We start from the raw sequence: 26,597 nt of genomic DNA on the forward strand, positions 1-26,597 counted from the left end.
TTTTATTTTAAATATAAATCACATTTTTATAGTGATGAAACCTAATTAGATAATGTCAATGTACGATCTTACGTTTTCAGAACTATCCACTTGGTCTTCAGAATCGGCGTTGTGATCGTTCATATACATATTGGCAATAGACAGTTTATTGTAATGGTAATCCGGAACAGCCTGAGTTACGACTTCGCCGTTGCTCAACAAAGTGACTAATAAGTCAGTCGGAAAGCTTAGGACGGCGAATCCTTTGATAGGTTTCGTTTTGCCGTTCATAAGACCCGTGCAAATGTAATATTCTACATAACTCTGTCCTTGAATGTCGGGCGATCCGCGGAAGTCGTCTGAAAAGTAGGTAGGTGTAATGTAGTTAAGCGGTTTTTTTTTCTTGTAAAGAATCCATTTCACAATACAACTTATAGGTAAATTGTAGTTAATTATTAATAATGCATCGATCTATACGTCAATGTCAATTTAATCCAGTTAATTATACCGAATTTTATATACGGTACAATTTATAAACATATTATTCGACAAGCGTTTATTTTAGCATTGTATAGGATTAAATTTAAAAAATGCAAAATTCATCATATCTTTACATAGTTATTATTGACTATGTTATAATAAATTATGGTTTATACCAGCGGGGGTTTTTGAAAACTCGTCCAACAATTCCGTTAGCGGTACGGTGACCGAGTGTACGCCAGTGTTATGCAAACACCAATATCTGGACGTGACGGCTGCGTCTTTTTTCAAATGTATCGTGTTGGAACTGTCGTATTCGCCGTTGTCCTCCATGTTCAAGCCCAACTCTAGTTCGATGGTTTCGATTATGTGCAAACTGTATTTGTGCTGGTATTCACTAGGCTCATATTCATCTTCGTTCTAAAACACGAGAATTTGAGATGTATATTACAGCTTACAACAATATTATAATTTAGACTTCTATTAGATTACTTAGATAGCAAGACGAAGGAAGTTCGGAGACATAAAATACCTACAATACTTAAAGTGAATTTATTTATCGCGGAAACGGTATAAACGTCTTGATGAGCTGTGAAGGATTTATGGGTGTTTATAGCAAAACATTGCAAACATGACTAACAGACATCGTCCACGTTTAGATTATATTTTTAGTTACGTATCATAAATAGTTATTTTTTGTTTAAATGTTTGATTTTTACAGTGAGTGTCATTGATGGATGGCTTCTCACAACCCGTGTACTCATGTAAATATATATGTTTAGGTTAGTATTGTACTAATGTTAATTGTATATATATGTATCTCTCATCGCATGTACTTATTGTGCCTCATAGGTACAGATTGTATATTTCCAATAAAGTAAAAAAAAAAAAAATGTTTGATTTCTATTGATTATCTTTACACGTCGTCACATTCTAAATTTTGAGTGCTATGTATCGTATACATATATAGTGTCAAATATGAAGGCTTAAAAAATTAATTCTTGTGTTACTGTTACCCTCTTCATACAAACAAGACGAAACCAAATTCTCTATTCAATAATGTAATGCCTAATAAATGAAAATATAGGTACATCTGATTGTATACGAAAAGTAATTTTATAGAAAAATTGTTTTTAAAATATGGTTTAAAAATTTAAACGCAATATTTTGTTTCATTTAATCGGTGTAATAGCACCTGCGGGTTAGAAAACAATAAAGAAACATCGTTAACGGTTAATGTATTATTTTACGGTTAGATTAAACCATCGTTAATTATCGTTAACCACAATAGGGGTTAAGCTCGTTTGACAAACTAATTCGACGGTTGGTTTCACTTAATAGTTTCCAGATCTTAGTGGATCACAAACTTTTGCGGACCTCTAAACTTTTAACATTTAATACCAACAATCGGTTGTTCTATACACAGGTACATCAATTACTATTATACGCAATATATACAACAAACCCGCAGTGTATAATATATCATTACGGCGTCATTGACTAGGATTGATACCTACTAACTGTAAGGCTGGGATTTTGATGCCCTAAAAAGTTGCAGAAACTAAAAATACATGCAAACATTTCAAGTAACACACTAAGAATTGATTAAAATTGCTTTAAGTTCAAAACGAAGAAATTCCTTTACAGTTATTAAATTGTTTTAAATAATAATTGTATGTTCTAAACAACGTTTTAATATGAAAAAAAAAAAATGAAACTAGAAACCTTCGAATTCAAAATCTCAGACTCATCTTTCAAGTAATAATTCAATATAATGAAATAGTAACAAAATATGAATGTGTAAAACACTGACTTTGGCTTGGGTATCCGGCAACAGAAGGCAATTGTACAGTTCGCCAAAATTTGACGCTATAACAACCGAGGGTGGTATGGTGTCCATGACAAGAATGGAACAGGCGTCCTCGCTGTAGTTGTCGTCGGCAGGCGGGTACATGGTCAGCGGACCTGTTATTTTGTCTGACTTTATGTTCATCGAATCGTCGACGGTTGTGTTCAGACACAAAACTTCACCTGCGAATCACAGTATAATACATGTATAGATAAGTTGTAAACCATTATTAAAGTTCTCGGATATTCAAAACTAAAACACATATACACTGTAGTGCACATTTTGACACTTATTGACACCACCCTCCCAACTTCGGTAAAAAAAGATTTGGTCGTAATTATGTGTCCACTCCATTACAGTATTTATTTATTTATTAACGGAGAAAAAAAACTCCATTTACAAAAAGTATGTACAAATATAACAGTTACAATATAATTTCATAGCAAAAAGAAAGCTTTTACAGTATATGAAAATCAATTTGTTTATAATAAAAAGTAAAATTAATAATAATATACTAACTTTACTACCAAATTTACTTATATACTGTTGGGAATATTTGAAAGTTTGAACACATAAGACATTAGTAACCGGGAATTTAATTTATTTAAATTTAATCTGAAATCATAATAAATAAATATTTTAAAATACTGCAGCAAATGTTTACAATTATGTATCCATAAAATTCATACATAACGTTGTGTATAGACTGTAGGTATTAAACAAATGAAATAAAAATGTATTTTTGATTTCTTAAGGCTGACCACATTTAGTATCAGGTAAAAATTTTTAAGTTGCTTTAAGTCCTTGGACACCTTTTACTTAGCCGCCATTCGTCTACATATTATACTACTATTTATTTATTTAACTTTATTTAACTATATTTTTTTACAAAGAAATATTCAGCTTCAGTGCAACTTTGAGAAAAATTCGAGTGTCAACCATATCATAATATTATGCCATATTATCTTACCGTTTCCTTGCAACACGAGTATGGGCCACATGATTGACGGATCCGATTGGATTCGGCTGCCGAGGAGTATGGGTGGAGCAAAATCAAAGTCCACAGCCGTGTCGCCCAACGAAGCCAATATCCGAGAAGTCTGCGGGCCAAGTCGCCAAATAGACACGAGCTTACCAGTGCCTTTGTCAACCTTGAACAGCCGCAAACAGTTTTTGTTGTTGGTGAGTACCACGAGGTGGTTGTCTTCGGGGCTGCCTGGATACCACCGGACTCGTTTCACGTCCGTCAAGTGTTTGGTTATGAAGAATTTGTCTTGCAGAAGCGATGTGCTGAGAATAAATAAAATTATATATGATATAAAAATATATACAGTATAGATACAAACATTATGGGGTGTCGATAAGTATACAGTTGTCGAAAAATACGATAAATTTATTAAGATCGTAGTATAAATAGGTAAGAACACGTAAACCAGCTATAATATGATATTTATAGCTTCGGCGTAAATCAAAATTTATCGCGTCTTAATAATACATAATGTGCTACAAAGTTTTGTTTTGTTTTAATTTTTTTTTTTTGTATAGGTAGATAGTTACAACTTGCAACTATATCATGATATTCATCCAATTATAAACGCCCCAAAATCTTTTTTTAATAAATGATTCCTTATTCACTTAATTTTTTTTTTAAAAGCATATTGCAATGATGATTTTGAAATATTTAAATAGGAACTAAGTAAGTACAAGTATATTTTTTAATCATCTCATTCGTCAAAAATACACAAATTTACTATTATAACACTGTTTATAGAACGCATTTAAGGAATTTAAAAATGTTTTCTGGCTTTGATAATTTAAAACGCCCGTAAACGTTGTCAAAATATAATGGTTAAAACTCATAAAAAATATATTATCTTCGCGAATTCTCCAGAAAAACAATTTATACTGTACCGAGTGATGTATTGTTTAGATAAAGTTGTATAAATTGTATGAATTGGCATCAAAAGAGCGTAATTAAATTGCTTTTTTTTATGATCACATAACTTAACGAACTAAAAGCTAAAAATTAAATAGAGGAATAAAACCATCAATATAATTATAACACAATATAAAGTCAGAGAAGACACAATTGCAAACAATTATAGAAAGAGAGTATTTCGTGTATAAAATTGTAAAAGAATTAAGTAATTCGCCCCGTAGCGTTTAATAACGCAGGAAGACGATTATGTCGTGTATATACGTACGCAGTGCGTTTGGATACGATACAATAACGGATGTTTAAAGCGCACTTGGAAGTTTACCGAGACGGAGCAAATTTGAAATTGCGAGGACGACCTAAGTCGGTCGTTGACAGAGCAAAAATGTTTTTGTTGTTGTATTTTTTTAACAACGACGCATGTACGGCATATAAGATAATTTGCAGAATATTCACTCGGAGGGTTCATCTCGGTCGAAATGTAATTGCGCGCTGGTATTTTCGTTCGTAAACAAATACGAGGGGATTCGGATTTGCTTTTCATTCTATAGTGAAATTCATTAGGAAACCATGCGTTTTACAGTCATTAATAAATCAGCCGAATTTCGAATAGAAACCATATACACAGTTGTTACAATTTGTTAAGTCAATAAAGTTTAACGTTATTAGTAAAGTTCGCGTGGCTCCGCCGCGAGGTGCAGAGGCGGATATGATGGTTCAGTATATTATAAACAATATACAATATACATATTACATAATATACAGGAATAGGCATATATTATAGTATATTGTACCGGCAACACAGAGTTTACTATTATGGAAGTGGACTTGAATAAAATTCTACCCGACGACAAAGTTCCTCTCTCGTGTAAATGTATTGTTATTTAATTATTTATTTAATAAACAATTATGTATTTCGCTGGCGACCGATGGTAACCGTAACACTAGTACGATGTAGCAGCAAGACATACACCAAACAAGCGTATCACAGTATAATAAATAGGTAATATAGGCATGTGCGCTCATTTGGTGGGGCAAGATCATGGCACTCCCCACCCCTGGGGTAAAAAATATGAATTTTTAGTTCAATAGGACGTATTACCTAATTTCAGAGACAAATTATTTTTTGAAATCACTTTTAGGATATGAAATAAGTATAAAAATACACTATTTTTTTTCTATAATGATTAAAATGTTTTTTAGTAAACTATAAATCTTTATTATTATCTAACATTAGAGAATTTTTTATTATGACCTTACCTAAAATTTTACTTATGGGCGCCCATCAATATAAGTGAGATGGTGGAATATATTATATAAAGTGATTGAACATATTCATTTTTCAACGCGTTCAATTTCCCCGTTTTTGATCTTAATAATGTACACACGCGATAACGAGAAAGTGGCGAATAACCTACCTACACATCGTCGTCGAAAACGTAAAGAAATTGCTAATAATTGCAGTTAGGAAAGATTAGATCAAATATTTCTTGAATAATATTTTTGAGAAACACATGTATATTTTTTTGTGGGCTTACATTTTTTTCATTCATTATTAAAGGCGTTCTAGCACTATAAGCAACGCCATAAAATAATAGTAAACCATGATAATTATTTAAATAAAAAAAAGGAAAATATACTAATATGGTCTACAGAAACTGGAATCAGCTGACTATTGATGATTGATCGAGATGATAATATAAATATTTTATTCGAATAAATTATGCACCCACAAGCTAACTGTTCACCCCTTTTTTGTTTTTAGCATAACCTACTTTTGTTTTTATCACGTCCATCGCATTATCGCAATACCGTTCGAGTATCTATTATTCGTGTGTATAAATTATGTACAAACTCTAATTTGTTTTTCACTCGGTTCCCGGCCGTCAATTAGTGCTGAATGACACCGAGCCAACGTCAATTCGTCCCTCTTTTTACCGATATTTCGAAAACGTCAGGAGCACAAAAAGGGTGTGTACTCTTGGCAAGTCACGCCGGATGTACCGCTTTGTTGATAAGCGCGCGGATTTGATTGCGCGTTACTTCCGGCCAAAATTGGATGAAAAGTAATCGGAGCAAAAGATTTTTGGCCCAGTTTTAATAAAACACGCGTTAAGCAGCCGAGTGTACACACCCCTCTCGAAAAAGAACCAAACGGACTAGAAAATGCGTGAAATGAAATATATTATAATAAAAACTTTCGGGTACCTACCTTAAAAATTTCGTGCTTTATCAGATAAATAAAATATCGTAAAATATAAAGTACCTACTATACGAGACCACGCGCATAAAGATAATTAATTAGAATTTTGGAAATAGTTGTTTCTAAAATGTTTTGAATTCTGTCATATACGTAGGTTACAAACAAAATGAGTAGTTTACTAGTTTATTATACTTTTAAAACATAAAATAATATACTATAAGCACAATTTGACAGTATATTAAATTATACATAGTATTATAGTAACATATAAAATACTTAAATATTGGGTTGATTAATTTTTATGCAATGGAAAATGAATATTTCTTTAAAATGTTCATAACGGAGTAATTAATTTTTATTATTTAGTATAACATTTTCAGACGTATATTGTAGACCGCACTGAAATTTTAGTGTTTTGAAATAATTCATTATAATATTATTGTATGGCACGGCTGTATAGTGTATAGGTACGACTGAGCCGGGAAGTCGCATAAACACACACATATTTTACACCAGTAACGTCTATTTGACGGGATGTCACGGGCTGCCTGTGCGTTCGTAGTAGTACAGCATGGTCACGGTATAAAAAGTGGTTTGGTGGTATATATCGACTATCGGGAGCCGGTGGACGTTGCAGTGTCAGTGGCGATGGCGTCGGCAACGGTGCCTTAATAGCCGGTCCATTAGCGTAAAAGTTAATCGCCGTTCCGGTGCTCGTAAAATACACTCGGCGCGCCGAAAACAAAAGTATGTGAGCGTCATCCGATACTCGGCGGTTCTTTATTAAACGCTTTGCGTGTACACTCGCGCTCAGATAAAGTATAGCGACCGACCGAGCCCAGGACTACATTATATACTATATATACACGCGGGTCCCGCCGAGACATCGGAAGAGGTATCATTAAGAATCGCTGCGGATCACGTGTGGCCCCCGGGCTCCCCAGCTTCCGGTAGACTTATATAATATAACGTGAGCCGCCACCGCGAAATCCGTGGTTCCGCCCGGCCCCCGGACAACCTATAAAAACCCGTCATCGCCGTTTCTTATCGAAAGAAGTTTCGTCTATTATTTATGGAATTCATTAAAAGTTCTCCGAACGACGCGACCCTCGTTCTTCTCTGCAGCAGCAGCAGCAGCAGCAGCAGCAGCGCGCGTGTAGGTGTATAATATGGTTACACCCCCACCCACACCGGCGGTGCGATATTACATATATTATATAGATCGCGGTGTGGTTTTTATAGGCGTTCAAAAGCCCAAGATAGTGGATTTGACGTGCGTGCGTGCGTGCGTATTAGAGACAGCTGAAAAGTATAGGTATATATATGTGTGTGTATGTGTATATATGGGCATAATAATATTTTATAGAGGGCTCGCGATGTTCGGAAAACCGCCTATATCACGAATATACGGTAATAATAATAACGTCACCGTCGTGAATAATAATTACTTATTAGTTAGATTTATGTACATATTTATATATATATATATATATATGTGTGCACACCGTCAAACGAATACACAACCCCGGAGGTATGACGTATAAATATATGTACGGCTGATAACAATTATTTCTCGTCGTACATGTCGTTTTGTGTACACCAGTCACCAACGTTCTAGTTTATGTGTAATAATTGCCGAAAACGGTTATTAAATATATTGTATCGTTCAATAAACATCGTTTGGATAGGTATTTGAAATGCTATTAAAACTGTACAAATGTGTACTACTACTTCTTATACACTGCCGTATATTATATAGTTAGTCGTTACGTTATTAAGAATATTATATTATTGGTTTGCATGCAAACACGGAACACGGTAATTACTTTGATTCATAAATTCAATTTATACATAAGAAAATTCTCTATTTCACCTAACAATCATTGAAAATATATTTCTCAAATAATCGTGGCCTACATAAACTATAGATTATACATACGTGGTAATGTGGTATGCGATGACATAATACCTAATAATATTAACAACAGTACCTACCTTCCTATTTTTTTAAACATTATAACAAACTTAAGCAACGAGTTGACAAATAAATATAGGTACTAATAATATATATAAAAATGTTGTTAAATTTGCATTTTATAAAATAATATATTTAATTTTAATTTTGTTTTCAAACTTTTCCAAAAATTTTAGAATAGTTTTATTTTCATTATTAAAATAAAATTCTTTCACGACATTGAAGTAAAATATTATTTTAAATATATTATTGTAACTATTTGATTTAAAAGTTCTGTAGTATTATATGATTACTATTATGCATATGTATAAATGTATAATACACATAAACGATTATTTTGTTTTGGTAATTTTCTGAAAACGAAGTAAAATACCCTCACGCGGTATCTGGTAACACTGTCGCAATTGTCAATTATTGTAAAAATACATAATTTACAAGCAGAGAGAACAATATAATTAGTGAATCGTATTACATCCTATATAAGATAGTGAGGTAATACAAAGGAAAAAATGAATGGAGGTTTAAACTTGGAGAAACAATAATGACAAAATATTTAAAAATCACTTTTTCGATTTCCATCTAATTATCACATTAGATAATTTTACAGCATTTTAAAGTCCTTCTTGTGACTAATCAATCAGTATATATATATAGATATATATATATATTTATTTACTATATTTATTGCTAAATGTTTGAAATTAAGTTTGAGATAATCGTAATTAATTATACTATTCATCATCAACTACTATTATTGATACCAAAAACTTTTCTACACGTCATGTATATTATGTAATAACCATGGTTCTTATTGGCTATTTATATATAAATGTATTATGTACCTAACTTTATAGTATCTACAAAACTATACACAAACTAAATAATTTTAAATATTGAACAGTTATTTTATCATAGGTAGTTAACTCTTTTGTTGATTATTAATTGTTTTAAGTATCTCAGTTTATCAATTTGACGATAATATATAGTACCTATACAAATTACAATTTTAACTGTAAGTTGTCAGTATATATTGTATGTTTATCTACTGAGAATATACAAGATATTATATTATTTAATGACAAAATAATTTTTACATACCTACGGCGAAACTGCTGCTACTTTGGTAGATATCACCAAGTTAAAGTTTCCAGTTTATAGTTTAATAACAATTTAAAAACAGATACACTAAATTATAATTAGCTAGCCACTAAACATTATAAAATATTATACTCAAAATCACACTAACATAAATTCATTTGATATTATCTTTTTCCAACATACTTCCAGGGACACTCCCTTTCCGATGACTTAAAATTGTGAATCATAAAGCTAAAGACATTTATCAGTAAACTGTTGTAGAGTTATACTTATTAGATAATATCTAATTGCGTTCTAATTGTACACCTATACGGCTATATCTAATTTATTTTCTGTATTATTTTTTTTCATACGAATGCATATTATTTATTAGACGCATTGTAACGGTAAGACAAAAGTTTTTCAAGTATTATAATTTTTAATTGTCTGAGAGTCTATTAAATATTGATCGTAACGCGATATTATTATTTCCCAACGGACGGTTGGCGGTGTGGCTAATAACAATATCCAAAAGTCCTAAACAAACTACTGTGGGATTTTTAACATTAATCTCACGTGCTTTCATTTATACCCTTTGGACCCTGGGAAACCACCCGACACACAACAATAATGTATAAATTCTTAATTTATTATGCGACCGCGAAACTGGCCACCGAAAGGAGGCGTATATACATTCGTGATTCCTGCGGTCAGATTGCGGTTGGTGGAAACGGGTATATTACACACAGAGAATACGTATGGATTTAGAATACTAATTTTAATATTTCACCAGGAGCCAATCCGGAACTCGGTTTTCCCAAAACCCCTTATTATATAACCGTATGGTATATACCTATCTGTAGTTCCAGTCCCTAAACGTCCTTATGAATACCGCTATTTGGTTATATAGTTCCACTCTCAATGGACTAATGGAGATATATTTCCTCTAACATGAAATTTCCAATCATAAACCAGATTAGATTTTAATCCTTAACGTTCATTTGAAAATATTATATTCCTTTTTTTTATAGATTTAAGTATTATACTTCTGGTGTAACAAAGTGTAGGTATTTTATAAAAATTGACTTAAGTTATTTAAACGATTTCCTGTAATATTATAATAGGTACTATAGTTAAATATGAGCTAGCTTAAATCAATTAATTAATATTATTATATGTATAAATTTTAATACATAGTATTTACCTGTTGGGCAAGTTTAAATATTATTTTTAGTATTAATTATTTTGTTTAAACGGTTAAGGTTAAGAGTCGCTAATCATGTGATGTATATTGTGTTGTTCCAACCATACATAAGCCGATTAATATAATCTTCAAGTTAGGATATGTAAATGAATCTACCGGGATCTGAAAAATAGGAGGGATCTTTATAGGGACAATGTACAATGCCCAAATATTATGTCTATATGACTAAGGCTAACCTTATATATTGACCCACGAAATTACGTGACAAATAAGAAGATAATGAGGATGTGGTATAGAATACCATGGTCAATTGCAGTATTTATCTTATATTAAGTCGAATATCAAATTAAAAATTGAAGTATGATTTTGAAAAAAAAACAATCTACTTTTGCTCGAATAAACACATACCTACTGAATATATTTAAAAACAAGTAAAAACCGTTTATGATTATCCAACTAAATATATTTGAAATAAATTTTTTTATTAGGTGATCATAAACTAATTATCATCAACTTGTCGATGCTTTAAGATATTAATAAATTTCAATAAATTATAAAATGATTTTGTACATATTACATTAGGCAAACGAAATTAAAAATATTGCCAGTAATACATAAAATAGCATAGTTGTAGATCTACATTGTATGCAAGTGATGCAGTGCAGTACAGCCAGTGCACATAATATATAAATAAACAACAATAAGGAAGTTAAGTTGATAAAGTAGATAATAAGATTATCTATATAATTTATAAATTATGACTTACGTCATTCGTTAATATAACGAATACAACGTAATTTTATTTTCGTATAACTATATACCTACTTAATATTATGTAAAAAAGATAAAACAAAAATAAATTATACTAGAAAACAATTGTCATAAAATGCAAATCAGAAAATAGCGTTAATGTATACAATTATCCTCATAAAGTAAAAAAGGGGTTTTTAGATATTATTTATGTTTGTTGTGTAGCTAAAAAATCTGTTTTAATTTGAGTAATTTGAGTACTTTATTTTGTCATTATTATTTTATTATATAATTATTTTGCTTAGCTGAACTCATAACTTAATTTTAGATACAATTACAGGTAGGTACATCAAACAAGGTGAACAGAATATTGTATTAGGCAACGAAATTATAATATAAACCTGTTACTATATAATAGAAGTTGTTAATAGCTTATTTACCTACATTATATAATTATAGCGTGTACATTTTATAGTTTGCTATATACAGACGAATCCAAAATTATTTACTTATAAACTAAAGTTAAGTGGTTATAAAAAAATAAACAAGGGTATTTTATCGTGAAAGGATTCTGGTACAACACACAAAAAAAAACTATAATAATATATACCTAACATATGAACCGCATACGGCGACATAATATGATAACAAAAAGCTATATTACATTAAAAGTTATAAGTTTATGTATATAGGGGTGATAATCGAATTTTGAGGGAAAAAAAATCGACCTCACGCACATACTAAAACGCGTGTATGACAATAGACTATCGGGGACATACTATTGTTTGGTTCGTATAATTTAGATATTTTTATCTGATCTGTCATACATACTCGTGACGTGGATACGACGTCGGCGGCAAAGGGTTAATTTTCCGGGCTGGCGGACACGCGGGGGCTTTTCCTATTTTCCATAACGTCAAAAGAACGCTCTTGGACTTTTTGACCGTTAATGAAATCTCCTCCTATCAAAGACCTCACGTCCTCCGGTCTACACCCAAGTAAAACCCCAATGTTTCTGTCACACAAAGCTATATTGCTTTGAAGCTAATTTATGCTGATTCCCTCGGTTCCGCGCTAGACGTACATATAATATATTATATTTATATTTCTCCTTCATTTTATTATTATTATTATTTTTATTTCTCTTTTCTTTTAGGTCCACGCAGCAGAATCCCATTTACATAATAATTCACGTATCATTTTTACCTGCACGTTATGCCGTCTCCTTGACTGCCACCAGTGTCGTACAGAGATTTAGACCCCATCCGTTTCGGAAACCTCATCACTGATACGCCTTTGGAGCCTACAAGCGCACACAGAGTGCCCGGTTCATTGATCAATATTTCGTCAACGTCGAATAGAGGCGGGGATCCGGGGAACAGTTTCTAAAAAAAAAACGTTTGGTTATAAAAAACAAAAAAAAAATTAACAAAACATATCATAAATTAATATATTATATGCACTTAAGCCTATCCCGAAGGGTAAAGAATATCGCGGTGACCCAGTGGGATTAGTAAGTAAGTAAGGGACATGTGGCGTCGTTTTTAAATACACAAATATATATATACGCGTATTTGCACGGGAGCTTGTGAGTTTTTTCCCTCCAGGTTTTTGTTCTACGTGTCGTATAATCCTTTTTTGAAAAGGGGAAGGATTAAAAAGCTCGGCATTTACCTTCGGTCGGGAAAAGAAAAATGGAAATCTGAAAAAACCCTATCTCTGCGTGTTGTTTACCAGCCCAAACGACGATATTATGATTCAGTTTCAGCAGAAGTTGTCTTTTGAAAATAAAATAATAACAATAATACATAGTAAAACGACTTTATTACTATATGATACACCGAATGTCCGCATTCGCATTTTCCCCTAAGCCAACGCCACCGCAGACCAGAATGTAGTTGAATTGCCTATACACAACCGCCGTGTGTTATCGAAATCAACAACAATATTATTGTTGTATAGTTAACCGACGGCCACCGGTGGCTACAGAATCGGCAGGACGTTCTAATTCTTTACAACTTTTCATTTCAATGCATTCGGTTAATTGCATACCGCTTATCAATTCAAGCCACTCGTTGGGACAATCAGTTTTAGCTTCTTATTGAACAATATACTGCAGTTGTAACTTGCGCCTACCCATACCACTAATATAGTATGATTCGATAATCGATAATGTAATTTGGTATACAATATTACGATTAAAACAGGGACTAAAACCATCTTTTTTGTTTTTAAAAAAATTGCATTGGATTGAATTATGATTTTGTATATTATATATTATACTAGCTTTTAATTATTACTACGGATAATCTGTAGTATCACACGCACACAACACTTTTTAAATTTAAAAAATAAATAATATTATGGTGAGTTGATGGTAGTATCGAATATTAAAAAGTTCAAACTGTACCTTACTGATAAATGCACAGTGCATTTTTAAATATTTACCACACAACACGAAGGAATACATTTTTAAAATTTTAAATACAAATAATATATATTTTATTTTAGATGAATTGTGTGGAATTCAATATTAACAATTGCAGTACTTGCTATTGTAAATTTATAATATATAGATTTTAGTGCATAGACTGACTTTTTGCTGTGAACAGTTATTATTAATAGCTACAATTAAATTAGATAGGTATTAGGTACATAAATTATTATTACTGACGACAAAATTAATAAACAATATGAACAAAGGTGTACATATTATTTATTATGATATATGTTGGAAATTATTGTAAAACATGATAATGTACTATCAGTGCATACGCAGTTGAAGTGTTTTATCTCCTTCCTACTACGATGGATCGGCACTACAAAAATGTTGTTACGTTCGGAATGTGTTTACGCCAGGGCGCGCGCGTGTGTGTAACCAAAGGATAATAGCACATAGTTTCCAGTCTCTCGGAAGACATAAATTTTCAGGGTCGTCCCTTTTGTGTGCTCTGCCGAAGAAGGCCGCCGAAATAGAAGCATATACACATACCCACACACGCGCACACATTACTATCCCGGTGTATATGTGTACACACATAATGTTGTATTAATGAAGAACAAGAATTTCATTAACCAGTGTCATTTTATAATGCGTGCACGGGAGAGGGCAATACATTATCAAAAAGGGGGTCCTCCATATTCGCGTTTTCCCAGTTTTCCCAAACGTTAATTAAAAGGGTAACAAATTGACCGAACCCGCCTACTCCTCTACCTCCTATTACACCAATCCGTTATAAATAACCACACCGAGCGACATTTGTTTTATTAGATTTTCCATTTAATTTTCATAAGCACGCGGAACATTATCGGTATATAAGCCCGAACAGCAAAGTAGGATGACATATAGGATTACCACTTATTTACTAAAATTCGATATGCAATCAACAATCTGAAAACTGTATGCAATTTTAAAGCATTAAAATCTAAACCTGTGGCAAAGTCAATAGTATATTTTATTCATAACAATTAATACGTAACAATTCATGTTCCATGTTAATATTAGGAACGCGACTTGTATAAATAATTGTATAATATATGAATAAGCTTTAAAATATATGACTAAAACTACTACTTACTTTTTGTCACGGGTTGGCTCTGTCACTTACCCATCTCACCTTAAAGCAGGGTTTAACAATTGTTTAATAGACCCAAACCTTATCCCCAGAAAATTGAGCGAAAAATCTGTGTTGTTTACAGGGGGGATGTACACCTAAATCGACTGGCTCATGAAGTATTATTGCACTTAAATCGAAATACACCAAACACTGTATCTAAATTGTTTATTATAACAATAACAGCTATAATAATATAAATATTTGTGAAAAAAAATAGTAATTATCAGTTGACATTTCCATACGTATCATATATTAAATAGATACATAAGTTAGAATTAAATTAAAACATATTCTAAATAAGCAGTTATTACTAACGACTCAACTCTACTAATGGATCATTAATATCTAACACATTTATATTTTATAATAAAAGGCACATACAATAATATTAGAATACAATTTTTTTTTGCAGCTAGAATAATTTTGAAACGATTGTCGCCGTTTTCAAGATCGTTATGTTGACATCGTTTATAAATTGTAAAAATCAAATACCGAGATTAGCTTTTACACATGACAATATAATATTTTTATTTCGCCCGTAAAAAAAATGGCAGTCTCGTTAAAACTTTTAAAACTCGCTTTGTAAAAAAAGGCGAGAAGCACATATAAAAATCACCGATTTTACGGTCCAAAGATGTGGGTTTTTTTTTAAATCAAAAGATTTTCTTTTAACGTTTACGAGTTAGCCGAACCGTTATCAGGCTTTGATTTTTTATTATTTATTCTTTTACGTATTTTATTATTGATAAAGTCATTAGAGGACTCGAGCCGCCAATTACAGTATACCGTCGGTAAAGAGTGAAAATCGCGCACTTATAATACCAAAGTAAAAGGGAAAAGAGTGGCATTTTTTATTTGTATTATTTTATTATATTATTATTAAATTTCCAAAGTCATGATAGAAGGAGTAAGAGGAGCACCCACGCCATAAACAAATCGAAAAAAAAGTGTTGACTTTTTGTGGTGCGTAACTAAATGGAGTTTAAAAAAGACATCAAAGTCAAATAAATGATTCTGAAAATCAAACAGAAATACACTCGAAAAGTAATTCAGTGGTTTCGAACAAACGGAAGTGCAGTGCGATCAAGAATAGAGTTTTTAATGAACACGCATGTTTAAAAATTAATTGGAACATATAGAAAAAAAACTCTGTGTGGAATAAAAACGATATATTATAATATGAACGAGTACCTACATACGTATCTATATGCATGTAAAATATTTAAATATTACATACAGCTGCAATTGTATTGTGTACAGACCAGAGGGGTGCCACATGACTTGGCAGGAAGTGCGATACATGACTATATAATATAAAAGGAGTAATTATTCACTTGAAAGTAATTTTTTTTTAAATAAAATCTTAAGTTGATTTACTATATATAATAAGATTGTTGATGTAGATTGGAGGCTTTGAAAATCTTAGCCTATTATAAAAGCACCTATATTCCAAAATAAAGTATAAAAACATTCCCATTACAATTTCAGAAGAGATCCTTATTTCGTTATGAAAATTTAAGTAATTTTCATAATATGTAAAAAAAACTAAAAAAAAAAATCTAGTGTATTGAAACGATACAATATTGCAATTTAGAATACGACTGCTCAAAGTAAACATTAATATTACAAAGAACAGCAAATTAAAGTCATTAAAAAAAATAATAGTCAACATAATAATAATAATAATGTATAATAAATCATATGATTCGTAAATGTATACCAGTTTACGATCTTAAAATTCATGTGAAGCCATTAGTTAGTGAAGGTAGTAGTTATGTGTGTTATTCGAAAGTATAACTATGAAACTAATGTTATAGCACGTCAAATTTATGTCATTCAATGAAAATCGAATTTAAGCAAATTTCATTAATGTGTTCGCCAGCTTAAGTTGATATTATTCTCTAATTTGTTCGACTTTTCCGACCTTGTGTAACATGTATAATATCTATTATATAAGGTGACTTTGATGTCAGTAAACTTGAGAGAATACGCTCGAAACTCGTTTAAAAACGTTGGAAGACGAAGACATGTATACAATATACATATATAATCAATCGGGGAGAGTAGAGCCCTTTTTCGCTTCGCATAACGATTACGTTCCGCGGATATTTATTATAATAATATTATAAAACTTTCATCTCCCTCATGGCCTCGGCTACGAATCGTTTTCAATTTAAACTTTTATTAAAACATCCAATACGCGGCGGCCTTTTCCCCATCAAAGGTTATTGCTTTCTATGTGCTATATAAAGACAAAATTGGTTACATGAACACGCCGGCGTGGTAGAGGAGGAACAATAATAACATCACACCAAAATCGTTAGACTACTCTGCTGTCTTTTCGTTCTCAACGACAAAGTTCACACCATGTTTTGTTTTAGTTAAAATGAGACGAGGAAACTTCCTTAAGGTAGATTACAAAGTATCTCGAGTTATCAACAATTCACTCAAATAAAACTAATGATTTTTAAAAGATTAGTCATTCGAGATATTAGCAAAATTATATTAGTGTAACCACATAAACATAACAATTTTGTATAAGTACATCACTAAATCAATTAATTTGTTGTTGAATAAGAATATTATATACGTTTAATATATTATATCGGGTTTCTATTTTTTTACAAGCACAATACTATATTATAATACTGTATATTATACACAAACACAATACCCATGGTTCTTTTGTTTAAAACATATTTTAATTAAAAAGTGTTCAATTAACACGGTACCTTATTTTCTTATTTCCTCTCATTCAAACCATTGGATAATCTTACATTATTATAAGTAATCAATCATAACGATTTGCATATTAGTTATATGTAGCTAGTATATTTTACCTCAAAACCACGGATCACAATCGATTGTATGGCGGGAAATTCCCAGAGGAAAAACAAGTCATTTTACAAAAGCAAGAAAAAACATAATAACAACAAATATAAATAAATAAAAATAAAAACCTAATTTTACGAAATATGGCCTTCGGTCGTTTGCAGACGATATTATTCGGTCGGTTGTTCTTATTATTTATTTCCTTTTATTATTATTATTTTTTTTCTTCTTCTACCCGAAGAGGGTTCGACGGCTCAAAGTGTAGACGATTAAAGAGCCCGAAGACCGGGGGGATGGAAAATAATAAATAAATAACGAATAATAAAAAAACGCAGAAAAAACGCCCTCGGTAAAGTTTTAAGAACAATATCTTCGATTAAACAGTATTTCATATTAATGGCTCGGGTCGCTTGTGTGTGTGTGTGTGTGTGTGTGTGTGTGTGTGTGTGTGTGTGTGTGTGTGTGTGTGTGAGTGACTGAATAAATAATAACAATAATGATGGGAATGGCGCGCGAGGGAAAAAATACCGTTAGAAGTTTTACACGAAGAAGACCCTGTGTGCGCGACTTCTCAGGCGCATATAAATCAATCGGTGCACATAACCAAACATAAATAGTGCCGCATAAAAGCTTTCTGCTATCCATTAAACATACACGTACGTAACTACAAACCGAGATAATGGAAACTATTTGATATATAAATTAACCAACCGTTGCCGGCAACCACTTCTTTCTAAACGTCGTTGTTTTCAAACCGTCGAAAGCATTTTTCCATAATTTCTCCTTAGAAATTTACTGTTTTCTAAAATAATTTCAACGGAAAACACATCCCGCAGATTCTATAGACCAACGGAACATTCCTGCAGGAAAACATATTTAAGTACAGTAATACTGAACGCCCTTTATCAAACAAAACAATATTGAAACCACATAAAGATTATAATATTGAAAAATATACCTAACGCATAGAGTGACCATTTTTAAATTGCAAACTGTCTTATTAAGAATAAATATTTTTAAAAATGAAAACAAAATTCTTCAATATATTATTATGCAATGGAGGTGAATAGTATTTAACACCAATAAAACCAAACAATTGTACAGTTCTTTTTTAAACTTTGGTTCATTCGTTAATAATCGTTATTCCCACAAAAATCAAATAAAATATTATACATTTTACTTCTTTAAAGTTAATGTTTACTGTACGTTTAATAGTCGACTGAATTTTGCTTACGCGTTGTCTGACTGAGAGTTACGCAAAGTTGGCTTGATTTTGTTTCGGTCCATTTACAGACTCGAAATAATAGCGGTTTTAGGGGTTAAATGTTCCCATTCAAATTCCTATTATAATTGTTGCCACAAATGGGGTTTTAATATACACTTGCATAACGACTATATATTTGTAATATGAAGCTATATTAGGTATATTATATGGTCTACGTATCGTAATGCACAACGTTTATAGGAAAATTTTTACTTAAAGTATACTGTAATAAATGCTACATCTAAACGTTAAGTTTATGATTAATTAAATAATCGTGTGGTAGTGTCAAAAAAATTAAATATAACGGGTATAATATCGCGCATGACATCACAATAAGATATAAAATCGCTTTGTTTTGGTCATAACTTTTATTATTGTTATTTTATTATTTTAAATTCCTCGAGCAAGTTAAAATTAATAATTATCAAACATTATGAAACGAGCCCGAGGGGTATAGTGAGACAAAAGTTTTTCGAAAACTCGCGCACAAAAGCCTTTGTGATTAAACGTCCGAAAATCCAACAGGTACACTCGTATATCACAGGACACGCGAATTACGACGGACGACAGACACCCTGCCTGCTTACCCCTATGGATGTAATTTAATTGTAGAGGTGGACGGCCATTATTTAAAACTCTCCGGGAGAGAACGAACACAAGATTTGGCTAGATTACACGCATGACGATGATAATATTGCTGTTGTTATTATTATTATTATAATTACCAGTAATATATTACTAGTATGTGTGCCCCGCGGAAAAGCTTAATGGTCGAGTTGAAAGGATGCCACTAGCACAAAGGACCTTTGTGCAAAGTCCGAACCATAAGCCCTTACTGTTATTACGGCCATCCGTCTTCCTTTGAAGTCGTTACAAAACGCCTCGGAACATTAAGTTTTGGCCTAACGTTTTTATCACGGTATAAGTCGAAACAAAAAAATCCGATACCTCACGAATACGGGGGATGTGTATAACTACATATTATGTCTAAAACAATTCAGGTAGGAATGGTAAAATACATATTTTGGAGAGAATAGTCAAAATACAAAATACAGTAGTTTTGAATCTCAGAATTAGTACAATAGGGACTTATTGTATGAAGTATGAACTATTTACATTTATATACTATATTAAAATATTGTATCAAATTTTAAAGTTAGCAACAGAAAAAATGTCAAACAATTTTTCTATAGAGAAATTTGGTTAAAAGGCATTTCCAACATATAAAATCATCTACGATTATTATTCTAAGATAAACTATAAACTGTCAAATCTAGAGTATTTTTTATTTTTTAAATTATAAAATCAATATAATACCTACATAATTAGGTATAAAAACGAATTATATTAATATCTAACAATTAATATTTAATTACATTGTAACAAGTATTAATTTTATACTGAGAAAAGGAAGGTTTAAAAAATCTTTTATATATTCAAAAACACTCTTAGGAGAAATGTACGGTAGCTCTACATTTTTGTCGTCACATTAACACAAACATCCGTGAGGACCAATGTTAGTGGAACACTGCATTATTTTGCAGAATCTTAATGATTATTTTATTCTAGTATTGTATAGATGCAGTATAATTTTGAAAACAGTGATGATCTTTTACTGCAGTTTATACAATTATAAATATTTTGAAAATATGTTGTTATTTCACATTTATATATAATCATTACATAATAAAACATTAATAACAAACATTTTTCAAATAAATTTAATACGCTATACAAGACAAGTCTAATGAGGTAATAATAAGTATGATTTATTTATGAAGAATCTCTATTATTTTATTTAAAGTTTTTACAATTTTAAATTCAGCGAACCTTATGTACCTATATCATTTTTTTTAAATATTATTCTTATTATTTATTATTTAGAAATTAAATTACCTATACTTACATTAAAAAATATATATATTGGGATATGCGTAAGTACTCTGGTACTATGTAGATTTAAATAAAAACTATTTTAAATTATTATTTTATATTCGAACAATTTAAGAGGCTATTTTGATTGATTCATTTTGTGTAAATTATGTGGTATTCAGTTCTTTTATAGGCTTATAGCAGTTTGTTTCCGAGTGCCATATTTTTCCCATCATACGATATAAATCGTTTGTCGACCCCGAAAGCTGTTTATAATACGTTGATTCCGGTTAGGAAATTAGATAATATCAATCAAATAAAATAAAACAGTCAGGGCTATTATAATATATAAAACCACAGAGACGACGAGACCACGAATGAAAATAGGAATGATTGATTTCGGTATATTTCAATAGGTCGCGTGACTGCACGGTTGTACTGTGGTTTTTTTACAACTTTTTTTTCTACAAAAAAAAGTAAATAAAAATACATTAAACCCAATAAATCGTTGTAAAACGATGTCGTGACAATCAGATTCTTTTGTATACACAAAATGCACACGGAAAAGTTTTTTCTTATCTGGTAACCCTCCTTAATTTTGGCCTAAACTTCGGCAATCCCAATCTCATTCACACGCGATGTAGGTGCCTACGTGAAAAATACAATTGGTGCAAATGGAGGAAATTCCAACAAAAAAGTACAGATGTCATTCCTTTGAAAATAATTTTACAATACAGTATGAATGAGTAAATTTTTTTTTATTATGATTATTATTACTGTTTACTCATATATGGTGAATCACGGATTGAACAGTGGCCATAAAATAATTGTTTTATTTACCAGAAATCCGATCAGCAACGGCGTTGACGGTTTACCATTTCACCCAATGTACACTCGTATTTTGCATATCAATAAGAGAAAAAAAAAATAAATATAACTCTCAAAAAAATGTATAGGTTAAAAAAGAAGGGGGTGAAGGGGTGATAAATAATGGGATGAATATAAAAAAAAAAATGGTACACCACTCGTAATCCGTCGGCTTTTTATTATCATCGACGATATAATACACACCGGTTCATTGAGTAATATAACGAAGAAATGATACAGCCATACATCATTTGATGTGAAGGGTTGATAGGAAAAGGTTCATTTAAGTGATAGGGTTGGTATTTAAAACTGCAGTACATTTTTTTTATCGTGACCATAAAATAACAAACGCAATATTTGACCTTTTGTGTTATTTATATTCATATCAGGTTTATATTTGATAAAGCTAACATTATTATATTTTAATAATACAATTCTACAACACATTTAAATTAATTATATCACGCGAATCATTTTTAAAAAAAAAGTTTAGTCGGTATCCAATTCAGTCAAATTTAAATAGTATTAGAACACTTTTAATGAAAATTATAATTTTATATAGTTTTAATTATTAAACAAGGCAAATATTTAATGATATACATTTACAATGAAAAACATATATTTATGGATTAAAACAAAATTGGGTATAATGTACAACCATGCGAGATATACGGTAGGTAGGTAGTAGGTACACAACTAGCTAAATTCATTATTATATTAATATTGTTTGAAATAACTGTTGTTTTTCTAATGTGAATTAATGTCAATAAAAAACTGTGAGTGAAAACGAATTTTGCATTGTTAGAACACAGCGTATTATTTACATTGCCACTGGAGAGTTTTTTTTGAAGTTCAAACATTAGAGAGTATTCACATTGGTAATTTTAGCCAAATAAGCCTGAAGCATTTAGTGGAAAAAAAAACTAAGAAATGGGAATGGATTTTTTTGCGTATTTGTGTGGAAAAGTTACCCCAGGGTGTTTGCTTCTTTTTTTTTAAATATAATTTTAACCCTTTTATTACATTTTATCCATTTCTTTTCACGTTCAACTGGGAACTGAAAACGAGTTTTAGAAAATAAAAACTTTTAAATTATTTTCCTTTAATTAAAAAACAACATACAGTTAAAAATCAAATATCAAATACCAAGAAAAATTTTAGTTGTTTTATGGCGAGAAATATGTGTTATTCATATTTAATTTGGAAAATGTAGAAATAAAGTGTGACGTAGCCGCTAGGTAAATACATTTACATGTCCCATGAAATTAAAAGTTAGAAGATTCTGTAGTGTAGCAATCCTAACATATGTTATGCATGCTTTTTTTTATTACTATTCTATTCACATAAAAGTACTGCCAACCTTAAATCTTAATCCAATGACAACCAAATTAAAAGAATTTTTAAAAATTTGAAATGCATCGTGCACATTCTGATATTTTGTTGTGACTATAATTATTTTAAACTAAATGGTTACGTTATACGAAGAATGTGATGTTAAATGAAAAATGAAAAATGAAGAATTAATTAAAAATTAATAAATGAAAATATAAGAGTTAGTCAACATTTTTCTACAGATTTAAAGTTGAACAATTTCATGCATAATAATACAGTTATATTATTATACGTAGGTATGGAAATACATAAATAACGAATCTCGTTTAATAATAGAAAATTTGAATTTAACACACTGTTTCAAACGTAGTTATATACAAGCAAATTAGATAACAAATTATCTGTGATTAATATATTATCAATTGTTTACATTATAATTAAAAGTTAAAACTGTAGGTGAAAGTAAATCACAAATAAAACGTAACCTACTTAATCTACTTACTTACTTCACAATGAAGTTAAATTCTTAGTTGATTTAGTTGTTTTTTTTAATTACCTATAATATTACACTTAGTTTGTTTAATAAACAAAATAAAAAGGTAGCGATAAAAACTTTTTTTTTTTTTTTGTGTGGTATCGAGAACCAGAGGGGGGACCGCGTTAGCATTACTTCCCCTCAGCGATAAAAACTGTATATCTATCATTTTTTTGCCATGATTCAGACATTCTTAAAAATTCTAGGTCGTAAGTTAGTGTTGGTTGACGTTGTATTTTTTTTTTTTTTGAGAAATCGTCCGCTGTTGATCTCCAGTCATTTTTCAGTATTAAACCCACCGCTTTTCAATCATTGTCCCTCAAATTACACGAACGTGATGAGAGTCCCCGATGCTATTCATCTATTTTCTTAGTCGGTAAGGCATGTACATATTGTACATCCCATGTCGGTTGTTTTTCATTATCATTGTTACATCTCTTAGATACATCCCATAACTAACTGCAGGATAGCTTATACAACATATTTCTATGTATATATGTGTGTGAAAAAATATTTTTGAAACCTCCAGAGATTTAAGATAGCAAAATTGCTATAGTACATAAACATGATCGTCCTTTTATATTATTACTACAATGGGTTTGACCTCCAAAAATATTGGGTGAGAAATGAGGTATAGAATGAAACTATAAATAAATTCATAATAAATAACATAATCATAAGAATCATTATAAAAAATATCAGTGCCAGTTTTAAAGATTAAAAAAACATAGTATGATAAGGATAATACATTTAGACTTTAGAGTAAGGTTTAATTTCATAATTATTGTATAAGTACGAACTCCACACTTCATACAACCAATTGGAATACGTCATAATTTCATTTTAAAATGAATAAAAATATTTAAGACATAAAACTTCAACAATACCAATTTTATTATTTTCACTTTGATCTTAGCCGGTAGGCCGAGAAGCGATGATTATTTTAATTGTAAACAAATTCCATTTTTTTTCGAGAACAACTTTGTACAATTGTACCTATATTAAAATAGTTATAATTTTAGACAAAATTTTATGATTTCTGTGGTTTGATGTTAAAATATCAAAAATTAAGAATTAACGATCCTAAAAAACAAGCACAGGGGTTCCCGTTAAAAAGCATTGGGTTCTAGAGAGGTAAAGCAGACGGTTTAAACATCCACCGCGTGCATAGTGAACATAAATCGTTCAAATTGTCACCGCAAACAAAGTCTCGTTTCCCAGAGGTCTGAAATCTGCACATAAATTTGTTCGCCACCCCACTTCTTCGCCTAACCCGCTCATGACCCCGGGGGCTTGTAATTAAAGCCGCCTGTATGCGCGTATATACGAGGCTTTTAGCGGTATTTTCTATCGGCCGTAGACGACGGACTTTTAATTAAACGTTTAATTATTCCGATATCAAGTAATACTTATGTACAATTCGTACAATCTGCATAAATCTTATGTTATTTATATATTTATACAAATGCAAAACTTTATATACACAGTTAAAACCCACGGTAATCAACAATATTTCAGAATTAATACTGATTGGTTTTTAAAACAATAAGTTCAATGCATTTTTATGTATAAGAATATGTAGGGACCTTAGCTAAAATAATATATTTACATGCATAATTTAGATACACGATACAATTATTACAATCCACATAATATTTACTACAAAAGACTCATTCACTAGAATCTAAAATTAATTGTTGTTCTATGTATTTGAAATAATAATTTAGGCATTATTATTTACTAAAATGTTAAACTATATTTTTAGAGTATTCATTTAAATATTATAATCTGATACGTGATGCACACCTATTGTATTATTTTTTATTTGATTATCTGCATTAGATTTAATAAAACAATGATTCTTAGTGAACATGGTGAAATTTTTGAATTTAAAATTAGTGCTCTTACAAATTTTAGTAATATCATTTTGGAAATAATCTATAGAATTTTGTTTTGATATCACAACTAAAGTAATTAAGGTGATAGGCATACTACTTAGATAGGTTTATAACCTATCGATATTAAATTATAAATTACAAATACCACATATTTTTTAATTAATAATTGTGTAGAGCTAAAAACTACAACATAAAGAAATCTAATCACTATAACGCACCAAAAAAGTGTTAGAATAAAAAATAGTCTGTAATCTCAACTTAAAGAAAAATAAAAAAAAAAGTGAACAGATAAATTACTAGCCTATAATATTGGGATAATATCCTAGAATAAATATCGTATTTTTATGAGTGTCGAAATACCTTTTTTATTTGTAAGAATATAAATATTAAGTAAATTTTCCAATTTTAAATAAAATATTATGGTTATAAAACATAGCTTCATATAAATAAACGGATGTTTGTCAATAATAAAACAAACGAGAGTCTTATGGTTGAGCATTTGCAATTGTAAAATAAAAATGCAAAGATAATTTTAAAAAAGTTTACTAAGACCTTGATATTAAAGTAGGATATGAGTTGAAGCTTATTTCAAAAATTCAGAGTAGCTCTTAAAAGCTGCTACGAAATCCAGTGTCGAGGATGTTTTTTTCAAATGTCTTTTTAAACTGTGCTTAATCCTAAAATGTCCTTTAAACTAGTTTTTTGCTCACCCTCTGTCGGTTAATCCTTTACGTGTCCTAGCTTAAGAATACCGCAGATTACAAAAACCCACTCGGACCTGCATATCTAATTACCGAAAGGCAACTTTCGTTTTAATCTCCGAGAGAGGAGGAAATGGAAACCAAAGGGGTAAAAATAAAATCCTAATTGCGACATAATGGACAAAATAAAAATGCCGTGCACTTCCATTTAGCCATATTTCCTTCC

General features: G+C 30.7%; 1 protein-coding gene across 1 annotated transcript in view; it reads right to left on the reverse strand.

Moving 5' to 3' along the window:
- LOC111032283 (nuclear pore complex protein Nup88) overlaps window positions 1-26,597 on the reverse strand; it is a 34,997-nt gene that overhangs the window by 1,356 nt on the left and 7,044 nt on the right. The window contains exons 2-6 of the mRNA XM_022312548.1: window positions 12,660-12,838; window positions 3,279-3,598; window positions 2,273-2,490; window positions 636-879; window positions 73-338 (exon numbers count right to left, since the gene is read on the reverse strand). Coding sequence (XP_022168240.1) covers window positions 73-338; window positions 636-879; window positions 2,273-2,490; window positions 3,279-3,598; window positions 12,660-12,838 — 1,227 coding nt within the window. The remainder of the gene's footprint in view (window positions 1-72; window positions 339-635; window positions 880-2,272; window positions 2,491-3,278; window positions 3,599-12,659; window positions 12,839-26,597) is intronic.

This window comes from Myzus persicae, unplaced genomic scaffold (genome assembly GCF_001856785.1).
Source record: "Myzus persicae strain clone G006 unplaced genomic scaffold, MPER_G0061.0, whole genome shotgun sequence".
Taxonomy (NCBI): Eukaryota; Metazoa; Arthropoda; class Insecta; order Hemiptera; family Aphididae; genus Myzus; species Myzus persicae.